At 48.2% G+C, this 13,388-nt stretch overlaps 1 protein-coding gene across 3 annotated transcripts; it reads left to right on the forward strand.

Moving 5' to 3' along the window:
• Positions 1–217: 217 nt before the first annotated feature.
• Positions 218–4,282, forward strand: LOC144116025 (uncharacterized). 3 transcript variants are annotated; one of them, XM_077650684.1, is made up of 3 exons: positions 218–499; positions 2,724–2,849; positions 3,619–4,282. In XM_077650684.1, the coding sequence occupies exons 1-3, from the start codon at positions 295–297 to the stop codon at positions 4,227–4,229; spliced, it is 942 nt and encodes a 313-aa protein (XP_077506810.1). In that variant the 5' UTR covers positions 218–294; the 3' UTR covers positions 4,230–4,282. The 3 variants fall into 3 exon arrangements, with proteins under 3 accessions (XP_077506810.1, XP_077506811.1, XP_077506812.1); XM_077650686.1 differs by lacking the exon at positions 218–499 and adding an exon at positions 1,082–1,635; XM_077650685.1 differs by lacking the exon at positions 2,724–2,849.
• Positions 4,283–13,388: the final 9,106 nt, after the last annotated feature.

Consider the following 13,388-nt stretch of genomic DNA (forward strand, 5'->3'; position numbering starts at 1 on the left):
GGATAGAGACGCTTTCTGTTATTTTATTTATTTGCAGACACCTTACAGGCCTCCGGAGGGGCATTGTGTAAGAGGGGTTGTATCAGATAGCAGCTTATTAGCCCGAGAACGGCGGGCCGCATCTTTCCCTCCCTCGTTCCCCTTCCCCTCTTTCGTTTCGTGGCCTTTAAAAAGGAGAGGAATAAACTGCCGAGCGGGCTTTTTTCTTCGTCGGCACAGCACCTTGCTGCAATGTGTGCCTATTCCCTTTAGACGTACGATACATGGTGTCAGAAGTGCCGAAGCCCCGCCGATATGGATATTGTCAAGCCTCCAGAGCCGCTACAGTTCTCCGGAAACCTACGAAGAAACTGGCACACGTTCAAGCAAAAACTGGAGCTTTTCTTCACGGCTACGCCCACTACACCGCCCAGATCGGAAGCCGCCAAGACGGCAATCCTTCTCAGCGCCGCGGGTGAAGAGGCTCTCGACGTCTATAACAACTTCTCCTTCGAAGCAGGTGAGAGCAAGGAAGACTACCAGACAGTGCTGCGCAAGTTTGAGGCGTACTGTGTGGATGAAGGAAACGAAGTTTACGAAAGACACGTTTTTCGCCTCCGCGTGCAGGATGAAGGAGAGCCTTTTGAGCAATATCTGCGGCAGTTAAAGAAACAGGCGAAGCTATGCAATTTCGGCACGCTCGAAGAATCTATGATAAGAGATCAGGTTGTTTTCGGCACTAACAATCCGAAGATAAGGGAGAAAATGCTACAAGAAAAGGACCTAACCTTAAAGAAGGCGGAGCAGATGTGCAAAGCGGCCGAGGTCTCGGCGCGGCAAAATGCTGCTTGGTCGAATGACACCCTACAAGTAGACTACGCCCACAAACGGGAGCATGACCGGAAACCTTTTCGATGTCGACAATGCAACAGGGCTCATGCGCAAGGAGACTGCCCGGCGTATGGAAAGATATGTTATGCTTGCAAGAAGCCGAATCATTTTGCGGTATGCTGCAGGCGCCGCCAGAGCAGACAGGTAGATGAAGTAAAAGAAGATAAGATGGAGGACGGGTTCGATATTTTAGATATCTGAGTGTGCGGAATCAGCGACGGGGCCGGTGCAGACTGGACGGTCAGCGGAAACATACGCGGCAAAGAAATTAGATTCAAAGTTGACACAGGCTCACAAGCAAACATAGTTCCTGTAACTCTTTACCGTCGTTTGAAAAACACCGCGAGCCTCCAGAAAAGCACTGCAGTGCTGAAGGCGTACAACGGCAGTGCTATCAAGCATGTCGGAGTGGATAGAGAGATCCTTGTTCTCAACGGTGTGGCACACGTTGTGACCTTCTTCGTGGTCAAGAAGGGTCGGCAGGCCATACTAGGGCTGCAGACATGTCAGCAGTTTGGGCTAGTGCCGAAAGCTGTGGATTCGGTGGAATAAAATGAGACAGCACCGGAGAAAGCCTTTCCAGACTTGTTCCAGGGTACGGGGTGTGTTGGACGGCAGTACCGGATGGTCCTGCGGGCGGATGCTGTCCCAGTAGTGCATCCAGCACGAAGAGTACCTTTGGCCCTCCGGGACCCTCTTCGACAAGAACTGGAGCGCATGGAAAAGGCTGCCATTATCAAAAAGGTGGATGAGCCCACAGAATGGGTAAGCCCTTTGGTGATAGCGCGTAAGAAAGATGGAGCGCTTCGTGTCTGCATGGATCCAAGGGAAATCAACAAGAACATCAAACGCGAGCACTATCCAATGCCAACAAGGGAAGAGATTGAGGCAGAGCTGTCGGGTGCAAAGTTTTTTTCCCGGCTAGACGCAAATGCAGGTTTCCATCAAATCCTATTAGACGAAGCTACATCGCGGGTGTGTACTTTTGCGACACCATTTGGGCGTTACCGATTTTTGCGTCTTCCCTTTGGAATTTCATCAGCGAGCGAAGTTTTCCAGAAAACGCTAAATGAAATCTTCGAGGGACTGGAAGGCGTCCGCATATACATTGATGATATTCTAGTGTGGGGTGACAGTGAGAAGCAGCATAACGAGCGCCTCCATGCCGTGCTAACGAGGGCAGCACAGGCGGGCTTGACGTTTAACAGGCAGAAATGCGTGTTTGGGTTGAAAGAAATTGCGTTCTTGGGCGACGTAATAGGTGAGCAAGGCGTTCGTCCCGGTCGCAACTTAGTTGAAAGCGTCCTTTCGCTGCCGGCGCCGCAAGATAGGCATTCAGTGCGCAGAATGATGGGCGTTGTTAACTACTTTCGCAAGTACGTCCCGTCACTGAGTGATAAGACAGTCTTACTGCGGACACTCTTAAAAGAAAACGTCAAGTTTGAATGGACGGCGGCGCATCAGCGTGAATGGAGAGAAATTTGCGACGCACTGACAAACCCTCCATTACTCGCGCTTTTTGATGAAGCAAAGGAAACAAAGATCACTGCGGACGCTTCGGGGACTGGTTTGGGCGCTGCACTACTGCAGCGATATGGCAGTGACTGGCGACCAGTGTCGTACGCATCAAGGACCCTAACAGATAGCGAAACCCGCTATTCGCAAATTGAAAAGGAAACGCTTGCGGTAGTGTTCGCATGCGAAAAGTTCCATCATTTTGTTTATGGCCGCAGGGTACTGATCGAAACTGACCATAGGCCCTTGCTTGCAATTTCCCAAAAGAACATTGCAGACATGCCTCCGCGATTGCAGCGTTTTTTATTAGGCTGCTACAATATGATTATACGTTGCAGTTCGTTCCTGGCAAAGACTTGCTGCTGGCGGACATGTTGTCACGTGCACCGGTGCCAACGCAGGCGTCGAGTGCCTCATCGGAAGCAGACTGCGACATCCATGCCGTACAGGTCGTCTCCAGCATCGTAAGCACGCCAATGAAAGAGCGTCTGGAAAAGAAAATCAGGGATGACCCGTACTTAAGCGAGGTGAGACAGCGAATTTCACAAGGGGCTGCCATCGACGGTGAACTGAAGCCGTTTGCCAGAGAGCTGTCTGTGGTAGAAGGAATACTGCTCAAGGGCTCTAAAGTTGTCATACCTAAATCTATGAGAGCAGAAATTCTTCAGAGGATTCACGAGGGGCACCTTGGACTAAATAAATGCAAAGCCAGAGCGCGGAGATTGGTATTCTGGCCTGCGCTCAGCAGTGCCATTGACGAGTTCGTGCGAGTGTGCAGTACTTGCCAAAAGTATGCGTACAACCAGCAGAGGGAATCCTTGCTCATGCAGCCCACCCCGGATAGGCCATGGTACCGCGTAGGAATTGACCTCTGCCAGTTTGGGGGAGCCGCTTATGTCGTAGTGTACGATGCCCACTCAAATTTCCCTGAAGTAGAGAAGCTAAGAGGCACAGCGGCAAAAGAGGTCATAGCCAAGATATCGGCCATTTTCTCACGGTACGGCATCCCGGTGCAAGTGTGGACTGACAACGGGCCCCAGTTTTCATCGCGAGAATTTCGTTTGTTTGCGCAGAAGTACGACTTCCAGCACATCACATCGAGTCCAGAATTCCCAAGGTCAAATGGGCTTGCGGAAAAGGGGGTTCAGATAATCAAGCGCATCCTTAAGAAGACGAATGAGTCACGCGGTGACTTTTGGTTGGGTCTCTTAGCCTATCGTTCTTCTCCCTTAGAAGATGGCCGCTCTCCGGGCGAACTGCTGCAAGGCCGACGCCTCCGCACTTCCCTGCCTGAATACAACGAGGATTCCAGTGTCCCAGTGCGAAAGCATTGCCAATCTTCGAGGGGAAAGGTACTGCCACCTCTCAAAGAGGGCAGTTCAGTTCGTGTGCACGGCGACAACTGGTCACGCACAGCAACAGTAATCGAGAAAGCAGCACCGAGGTCGTACGTGGTGAAGACTGAGAACCAGCGGCTCTTGAGGCGAAACAGGCAACACTTGCTGCACATTCCCGGAGGCGATGAAAGTATGCAGAGAGATCAGGACGTCGACAGCCTGGGAAAACAGTGTCTCAGCGACAAAGACCAGGATATCGACCGCCCGGGAGGACACGCACATACAGACCGACAAAACATGGTGCATCCGACGCACGCGGCTCAGGAGACAGGCCGGGACGTCGACATCTCGCAAGAACAATCTCCACGGCACAGACAGAACATCGAAGATCCAAAAGCAGCTACGCATGAAAACGATCTCACCTCGTCAGGTCCGCGGAAATCAACCAGGCAACGTGCGGAACCTCGACGACTTCACTATGACTGCAGTTTCCGCCAAATATCGTAGTTTGTCTTTTTGTTTTTTGTTTTTTATACAGAAGAGAAGATGTATCAGATAGCAGCTTATTAGCCCGAGAACGGCGGGCCGCATCTTTCCCTCCCTCGTTCCCCTTCCCCTCTTTCGTTTCGTGGCCTTTAAAAAGGAGAGGAATAAACTGCCGAGCGGGCTTTTTTCTTCGTCGGCACAGCACCTTGCTGCAATGTGTGCCTATTCCCTTTAGACGTACGATACAGGGGTCACATACAGAAATTTTGCAAAATAGGTTAGAAATAAAAAAAACATAGTGAAAGTATCGAAAAACAAACAAAAAACGAGTGAGTTCAGATAAGATATCGGAATTCGCAAAAAGTGATAGAAGTAAAAAACAGCTATACGCCATGTAACAAAAATATTGGAAATGCACAAAGAGTTATACAAAACCAAAAAAAGTATATCAGGCATACACAAGGAAAGCTGCGCATCAACAGAACCAACGAGGCAATAGTCTCAAGCAGCTGAAAACGAAGTTATATGAATCGTGAGTACATAAATGACATGCTAAGCGTTATCAATGAAGTGCTTGAGTAGATGCTCGTGAATGGTGTCATGATTACCCTGCAGGGCAATACAGTCAGGAAGATCGTTCCAGAGACGGATGGCACGCGGCAGTGACGAGGTTTAAAGCATGTGTGTTACCACAAATGCGGGCATAGCTGTAGGCATTATGTAATCTATGTGATAAGTAGGAGGGACTTTGTAGACGTGCTGGCGGTGAATCAGTGTCATCGATGTATTTGTGAAAGATAGAAAAAAGAGCAATCTCGCAGCGAAATTTTAACGGATGGAGCGAAAGTTCGATCTTTAATTGGGTTACACTGGACTGATAACTGTAATTTTGCAAAATGAAACGACAAGCCTTATTCTAGACAGCTTCCAACTTCTCTAATAGATAATTCTGGTGAGGGGACCTGATGGATGAAGCGTACTCTAGCTGCGGCCTGACAAAAGTAATGTAGGCTTGTTTACGCACGTGAGGCATTAATGTGAGGTAGAAAAGTGAGCTTTGTGTCAAATGTTATACCTAGAAATTTATGTTAATTTCTCACGGGCAACTCTATTTCGTTCAAGTGCAGGGTAAGATCTGTGTGTATGCCACGTTTGAGCGAGAAAAGAATTGCCACTGATTTCTGTGGGGAAAACCGGAAACCATTTCTGGCTGCTCATGTTCCCACTTTATTTATTGCTAATTGTATTTGTCTTTTACATGTTGATACATTGAAGGATGTACAAACTATTTGAAGGTCGTCTACATAGACTGAGTACTTAACGAACCTTGGAATTATTTTACTAAGAGAGTTCATTTTTACAAGAAAGACAGAAGTGCTTAAAATACACCCCTGAGGTACTCCATTTTCCTGAATGAAATTCCTCGAAAGGGTTGTACCTAGGCGGACACGGAATGAACGGTTGAATAAGAAGTCTTAAGAAATTCAACATTCTGCCTCGGATGCCCAACTCGGCAAGGTCATGAAGAATCCCGAAACTCCAAGCCGAGTCGTATGCCCTCTACAAATAAAAAAACACAGCAAGACAGTATTCCTTATGAAGAAAATCCTCTCGGACAGTATTTTCAAGAACTATGTGATCTGTAGTGGAGCATCTCTTTTGGAAACCACATTCGCGGCTGTCAACAAATTCACAGGGTTTAAGAACAAAACTTAATATTATATTTAGACACTTTAAAAGGCTTTGGCTAGGCACCTGCTAAGGGCTATGGGTCTCTAACTGCTAGGAGGTGTTGGTGGCTTTCCGGGCTTAAGAAATGGCAAAATATTTGCATTTTTCCTGGCTTCGGGTATTTTCCCCGATACCCATACTTTGTTAACGAATCTTAAAAGTGCCTCTGCAGGCCGGGAAAGATTGGCCAGCTTTTCTTAATGTATTTGTCGGGTCCTGGAGCAGTTTTTGTGCCTTCGGACAGTACTGCAGTGATTTGAGGATAATTAATCTATTGTGTGGTTCCTTAGCACCTCCACATGTTGGCAGTCTTTGTTTTCCGGCAATATTTTAGTATTTTAAAAATGATTGGGTATTATGCGACGAACTAAAGACTGCAGCGAAGTGCTTCCTTAATATGTCTGCCGGTTCCTTTATATTTGTTTGTGTACCAGGTGTTGTCAAATGCGGAATTGTGTACGGTTAGAAGTTGCCGTTTAATTTTCGATCCTGCTCCTACAATTTTTAGACGTGATTTCACTGTTTATGAATGACAGTAGCTGTGCCATAATGCTTTCTCGGCACTACAATGGACGTACCGAGCCTTAGCTCGTGCCATTTTAAAATTTACAAGGTTCTCCTGTGTTGAATACCTGCGAAATTTACCCCAAGCTCTATTTTGTCGTTCTCTTGCTTCCTTGCATTCTTTTGTACACCACACTTTTTGTTTCTGCCGCGCCACTCCTGAAGACTGTAGGATAGCTAAGCGCGCAGCAGCAATTATACAATTCGTGAACATTTCGTTTATCTCATCGATGCTTTGTTCTCTAAAAAGTAGCCAGTCCGCTAAATGCAGCTTCCAATGTCGAGGCTTAGTTGGGATGACTTCTGGTGGAGATGTCCAACTTAATAATACAGGAAGGTGATCGCTGCCGTATGGGTTGTCAATGACATTCCATTTAAAGTAATTAAAAACAAATGGTGAAATAAAAATCAATCGAAACAGCTCATATCTCCCGAGGCTGGAGAGCAGTATGTGGCCTTTCTCGTGGTTAAAAGACCTGTATTATTTGTGAGAATAAAATCTTCAATTGTTTGCCCCCTAGACTCACAGCGCTCGCTTCGCCTAAAGTGGAGTGAGCGATAAAATCCCAAACTACCCCAGATATGGCTCTGGGAGTTCATCTATCAGTTCTTGTAGATCATGGACTGTGAATGTAAAATGTGAAGGATTGTATACGAAACAGATTGTTAGTGTTTTGCAGCTGACGATGTTGTCTACAACCGCCTAAAGTTTTTTTTAGTTTGATTTCGTGAGCAGGGACGCTGCTTCGGACGACAATTGCGACGCCTACCGAGAGTCGATTTGCCTGCTCGCAATCGCGTCTAAACGTTTTATAATGTTTCAGGATATGCACATGTTGTGGACCAAGATTGGTCTCCTGAAGACATAAAACTATGGGTAACATTGACCCTCAAAATATGTGTTATGTCACTGTAATTCTGCATAAGTCCTCTACAGTTCCACTGAATTAAGAAAGCCGTGTTTATCTTTTTGAGAGGGAATGAAAAGGCATTTGCTTATGTGACAGGTCCTTTATGAGGGCTCTGTCTTTCTTTCGCTCAATAGAGCTGTTCCGCCGCTGCAAAGCAGGCGGATGGGGGGTTACATTCATCACCTCGCCAGAGGTGCTGGATGACCACGGAGAAGCCGCGGTTGTATTAGTTTCAGGCCTCCCCCGATGGGAAGAAGTCCGGCGGGATGCCGACCCATGGATTGGCGCTCCCTGCTTTGGGAACGGCAGGTCAGCTTTCGCTGACCCTGGATGGGACGTGGACGGCCCTGCCATAGGCTCTGTGGAAGCGGCCTCGGCAGGTGCTGGCGTGCTGTGTGGTGCTACGCCCCTGCGTACCACATCAGCGAAGTTGCGTTTCGCTGTAGAGGAAAATGTGTTGGTGGAGGGCAAATTGCCTCCTCTCTTCTTTACATGAAATATTTTGTTTGGTCTTTATGCTGATTATTTACTTTTCCTTTTTCCAGGACGAACACGCCGTAGAGTACGCAGCGTGGTCTCCTTCGCAGTTTGTGCAGCGTAGTGCTGCGTCACATTCTTCAGAATGGGGGTCCTTCGAAGCGCATTTCGTGCAAGTGTTTCGGCCGCGCAACTTTGTGAGCCGTGGCCAAACTTCTGAAAACTAAAACATCGGCGGGGATTGGGTATGTTATCTCTGATGTTGACCTTCAGGTAACTAACGTAACTTCGATAGTTTTGGGCAAGGTACCGGTGTTAAATGTAAAGACCATGTCATCATCATCATCATCATCATCAGCCTGACTACACCCATTGCAGGGCAAAGGCCTCTCGCATATCTCTACAATTAACCCTGTTTTTTGCCAGCTGCGCCCACCCTATGCTTGCAAACTTCCTAATCTCATCCGCCCACCTAACCTTCTGCCGCCCCCTGCTACGCTTGCCTTCTCTTGGAATCCACGCTTTCAACCTAAGGAACCAGCGGCTATCTTGCGTTCGCAGTACATGTCCTGCCAAATACCATTTCTTCCTCTTGATTTCGACTAGGATGTCATTAACACGCGTTTGTTTCCTCACCCACTAAGCCCGCTTCCGGTCTCTTAACGTTACACCTAACATTTTCATTTCCATGGCTCGCTGTGCTGTCCTTAACTTAAGCTGAACCCTTTTCGTTAGCCTCCACGTTTCTGCCACGTAGGTGAGTACCGGTAATATACAGCTGTTGTACACTTTTCTCTTCAGAGATATTTGCATCCTGCTATTCATGATCTTAGAGAACCTGTCATACCATGTGCTTAGTATTTATTTCTTTGTTGTCCTTGCGGATTTTGATTCTGTGAACGTCAATTACATTCTGGTCGGATAGTCCTTGGAGTATTTCAGCTTCTGTCAGATGGATAAAGTCACCTCCAGAAATTACGCCTCGGACTATGTTGAGAGATCGGCGGGGGGTCATGGAGACAAAGATGTCCCCTATAGACGCAATGTTTGAGAGTTTGGAACACTGGATGCTGTCACACAATTCAAGCAGTAAGTGACCGCTGGCCATTTTTGAGACCTTGTAGCCAGGGCCCAAGGTATCGGTTAAGCATTTAGAGAAAAGGAATGGAGATATTATTTTGGCTTGTCTTTCATCACACTGACTGTGTATAAAATAAAATTTTGTGAATGTTTGTCTCTTTTAGAGAAAAAATCTGCTACTTCGTTCCGTCATCTTTTGTGAGAGCAATCATGCTTGGAAAAGAAAGGAAAAATCAAGTTTTTCGGTTATGGTGCCAGCCACCCACCATGGAGCCCAACTAGGGGATGGGCAGGAACTTGCAAGCAAGGCCTGCCCATGCCAGCTGTACGCCCTAACTATAACCAAATATGATGTAACTCAGGGTGGTTGGCCACACAAGGTAAATCCTGGCCGCCGGGAAAAAAGAAAGAAGGAAGAAGTCAGTAGGAGACAGGATAGCTGTGAGAAAGGGGTAGGAAAGTAAAAGATAGAGGGGAGGACAGGAAAAGGCGACTGCCGGTTTCCTCCGGTCGGGTCAGGCAGGAGGTGGCGTCTACAGGAAGCAGGGGCCAATGTGGTGTGTTGCCTTCGCCGAGGGGCCTTAAAGGTCCAAACGCTCGGCATCGGCTGAACCACCAGGATCCCCTTTTAGCCGGACACGGCGATGCCACGCACGGCTAGGCGCGGGTGCTCGGGTCCGTGGTAATGCACTGTCCACCATCCTCCCCCTGCGGGGATGTCCCTGCGGATGCTCGAGAACCCGTGGTGTCGCCACTGACCAACGTCTGCAAGCTGCAGACGCCGCCCTGCAGAGAACCATAATGGAGCATAAAAATTGTTGATATAACTCTGCCAGACCCTCCTTGTGCCGCTTTATATGTTGAAAGTCAGCTGGATTTAAGTCGCGAAGGTGAGGCGCAGTCCCTGTTGATGCTCGTAATTCTGCACAGTAGCTTGGACGGCAAGCGCATTACTGACAGGGATAGATCTGGCACTGATTTAAACAGCGTACAGATTGCATTATCAACAACTGAATTGAAGCATTTGTTCCTGGTGCAACAAATCTTGTTGAAAGTACACCCAGTGAGGTCGTCCTGAGTACGTTGGTCGGAGGATATATATCTGATAGCCGTGTGCGAACTTCCGTAGGACGCCTCTTGCATCAAAATAAATTGACGTTGATGATGTCCGAAAGTCGATGTCCTGTGTTTGCCACCTGGCCGTCCTGTTCCGCTCTTGGACATTCGTATCTAAATCGAATGTCCACTGTATATTTATGGACCATTGGGCTGTCCCCGGGCCACACGCATCCCACATGCGCACGGATGATCATCGCGCGCCACAGTCGTGTCAGGGAGCCACCACTGATGCTGTCGATGCGCTCCCCTCGTGCGATGCGCGGGTCGGGATGCTGCTGTCGGAGGTGGTAGTAGATGACCGCTCGCACGTCCTCCAGTGCAAGAGAGAGGTCACTAGAAGGCAGCTGGTGTTCGGCGGTCGAGAGAGTTCGTCGGCTAGCTCATTGCCCTCAATTCCGTAGTGGCCGGACACCCACTATGCTCGTATGGCGCAGCCCTGCTGCGCTAGGCGCTCTAGTCGCGCGCGGATTTCACACAGCAGGTGGGTATTGCGCCTTTTTGTTTGCAGGCGGCTGACGGCAGCGTGGGAGTCGCATAGCAGATCACAAATTGGCGGCGGCGGAGCAAGGCAGAGGAGGAGGTCGAGCCCCAAACGGATGCCCATAAGCTCCGCCGTGGTTGAGGAGCCCAGAAAGGTGACATGTTGCTGTATGAGAAGGTGCAGGGCGGGCATGGTGGCCGCCGCAGCAAGCGAGCGGCTTTCGTTCGCCACGGAGCCGTTGGTGTGAACAAAGAGGTGGTCTCGAAGCTCCTCGTAGATGACGGCTCCAGCCAACTGCTGCACTGCACAGAACGGGGTGCTCCGCTTTTCTGCGATGCCGACGATGTCTCGCTGAACCTCCGAAAGAGCAGGCCAGGGCGAACAGAGGCCGTATGGGGGCGTGGCTTTGGTTAGCTGCTCGTACTCGAGGAGCACCGCCCCCATGCGCGAGCGTTGGTACTTGCGCAAACGCTGCAGTAGCGGTCCGCCGTCCCGTGCATGGTGTAGTATGTCGATGCGCTGCAACGCCCGTCACGTGGCTTGAAATTGTAGTGGCCACGCGCCCGCCTCGGCTAGTGTCTCCGCGCACTGGGAGTTCGCGGGGAGGCCGAGGCAAACACGTAGGGCTTTACACCTCGAGCTGTTTCCAGTTCGGTTTGCGCACTGTGACAACCGGGAGAGCGTAGAGAGCGGCCCCCAGGGTGGCGGCATTGCAGAGCCGCAGCGCGGCTTGTTGTGAGATGCCCTGGCCTCGAGCGGTGAGCTTGTGTACTGCGGCGGTGGCCCTCTGCATCTGCGGGCAGGTTTTGGTCGCCCTGGGGCGGAAGGAGATGTTATGTTGTGGTTTATGGCGCATAGGCAACTAAGGCCATCATGCGCCAAGCTCGAGTTATAGGAGAACTTACTGGATAGTTTTATAGAAATGCGGAAAATCGTCGGTTCTGGTGTGCTTAAATAGTTATAAAATTTTTTTAGAAATGGGGGCTATTAAAAACTTTTGAAGGTGGTAGGGTAAGCTCAGTGACTATCCTTCCCAGAGCAAAGACCTCGAGCCTCCCAACCAATGAAATAAAAATCTCTTCCTTTTTCTCAGGATTGAGAAATGACTGAGGTGTATCAGGCAAAGTACTGGGTTATGATTTACATGTTTTTAAGAAAGCCAGCTTCTGTTAAAAATATTAAAACGCAAGGCGTGCACAATTGCCTTATCACCCAAGAGCAGTGCTGGTTGAAAAGGGATGTATTGGTTATAAAACAGAGAAAAGCACTTGTTTCGTAGTTTTTCCACTTTAGAACATTCAATTAAAATGTGACTGTAAGTTCATCTCCGCATGTACAAACTGTTTTTTTTCCATAAGCAGAAAGTTGTGTGTAATGTGTTTGTGGCCTATGCGGAGACGGCAGATAAGGACTTCCTAAAACGTATATGATGCATACTTGACTTCCATTCACCTAGAACTGGTTTTATTAAGTTTAGTTTGGTATTTACTTCGTTGTTCCAAGCGGACTGTCAATTTTTCCGTGCATTACGATGTAGTATGTTCATGCAATCTCTATAGGGCATATTTACATCTTTAATTTGCTTGCCACCAACATGAGCGGCACACAAATCTGCTCTTTCGTTGCCTTTTATGCCGACATTACTTGGTACCCAGAAGTTTTATGTTTTGTCCTTTAGCTATGGCTGTTGTAATGTTGTGTATAAGGTCGGCAAACAGCGTAGTTATTGAATTTCTAGAATGAAGGGGCGTGAGAACACTTAAACGAGTCTGTGTAGATTATACTGTTGGCGAGGTTCTCATTTACTATTTTTTCTATGGCTACAGAGATGGCGTAACATTCCGCAGTGAAAATGGAAGCACACTGTGGAAGTCTTACTATTTTATTCCAATTCCCCTGTACAACTGCGCATCCAAAGTTAGCATCTGTTTTTGAACTGTCGGTATAAAAAGCTGCGAAGTTACTGTACTCTTCCTCAAGTGTTAGGAATTCTTGCATTATATGTTGTTGCGGAATATGTTTCTTACGGAACTGTCTACTAATAATTAAAAATTGTTTTTTTGGGGAAAGGAAATGGCGCAGTATCTGTCTCATATATCTTTGGACACCTGAACCGCGCCGTAAGGGAAGGGATAAAGGAGGGAGTGAAAGAAGAAAGGAAGAATAGGTGCCGTAGTGGAGGGCTCCAGAATAACTTCGACCACCTGGGGATCTTTAACGTGTACTGACATGGCACAGCACACGGGCACCTTAGCGTTTTTCCTCCAGAAAAACGCAGCCGCCGCGGTCGGATTCGAACCCGGGAACTCCGGATCAGTAGTCGAGGGCCCTAACCGCTGAGCCACCGCGGCGGGGCAACTGTCTAAGAGTCAAATCACAGATTTCAGAGAAATTGTGCCATGGCGGCAGTGGACCTCGCCTTCGGGCAATTTTTGGCAATATGTCTAGTATGCCGAGGTTCCGGCACATCTCTTCAAATTGCAAGAGGGCTAGTCGAGTAGCTTCCGGCTTGTTATTGAAGAGCGTTCTAGAAAGGCACTTTGTAGCGATAGGGTAACATGGATGCTTATGCAGTGAACGGATTATTAGAATGTACAAGCATGTGATCATGGCTCTTCTAACTTTAAGCGACGGTTCATTGGTTTCTATATGAAGACTGTTTATGGGTGATGTCCTTTATGCACCAGTGGACAGACGCAAACCTGAACTATGTACTGGATCTAGCCTTTTAAGGTACGATGGTCTCGCGGACCCATACACTATACATCTGTAGTCCAGTATAGAGCGTACTACAGAACAGTGAATTTGTAAGAGACA

This window comes from Amblyomma americanum, chromosome 1, assembly GCF_052857255.1.
Source record: "Amblyomma americanum isolate KBUSLIRL-KWMA chromosome 1, ASM5285725v1, whole genome shotgun sequence".
Lineage (NCBI taxonomy): Eukaryota > Metazoa > Arthropoda > Arachnida > Ixodida > Ixodidae > Amblyomma > Amblyomma americanum.

What these genes read in the sequence shown, in the direction of transcription:
- LOC144116025 (XM_077650684.1), top strand. Translation starts at nt 295, where the DNA reads ATGGATATTGTCAAGCCTCCAGAGCCGCTACAGTTCTCCGGAAACCTA. An exon ending in CAACTTCTCCTTCGAAGCAG is followed by an intron (nt 500 to 2,723) that starts GTGAGAGCAAGG and finishes TATACGTTGCAG; the next exon opens with TTCGTTCCTGGCAAAGACTT. An exon ending in TACAGGTCGTCTCCAGCATC is followed by an intron (nt 2,850 to 3,618) that starts GTAAGCACGCCA and finishes CTTCTCCCTTAG; the next exon opens with AAGATGGCCGCTCTCCGGGC.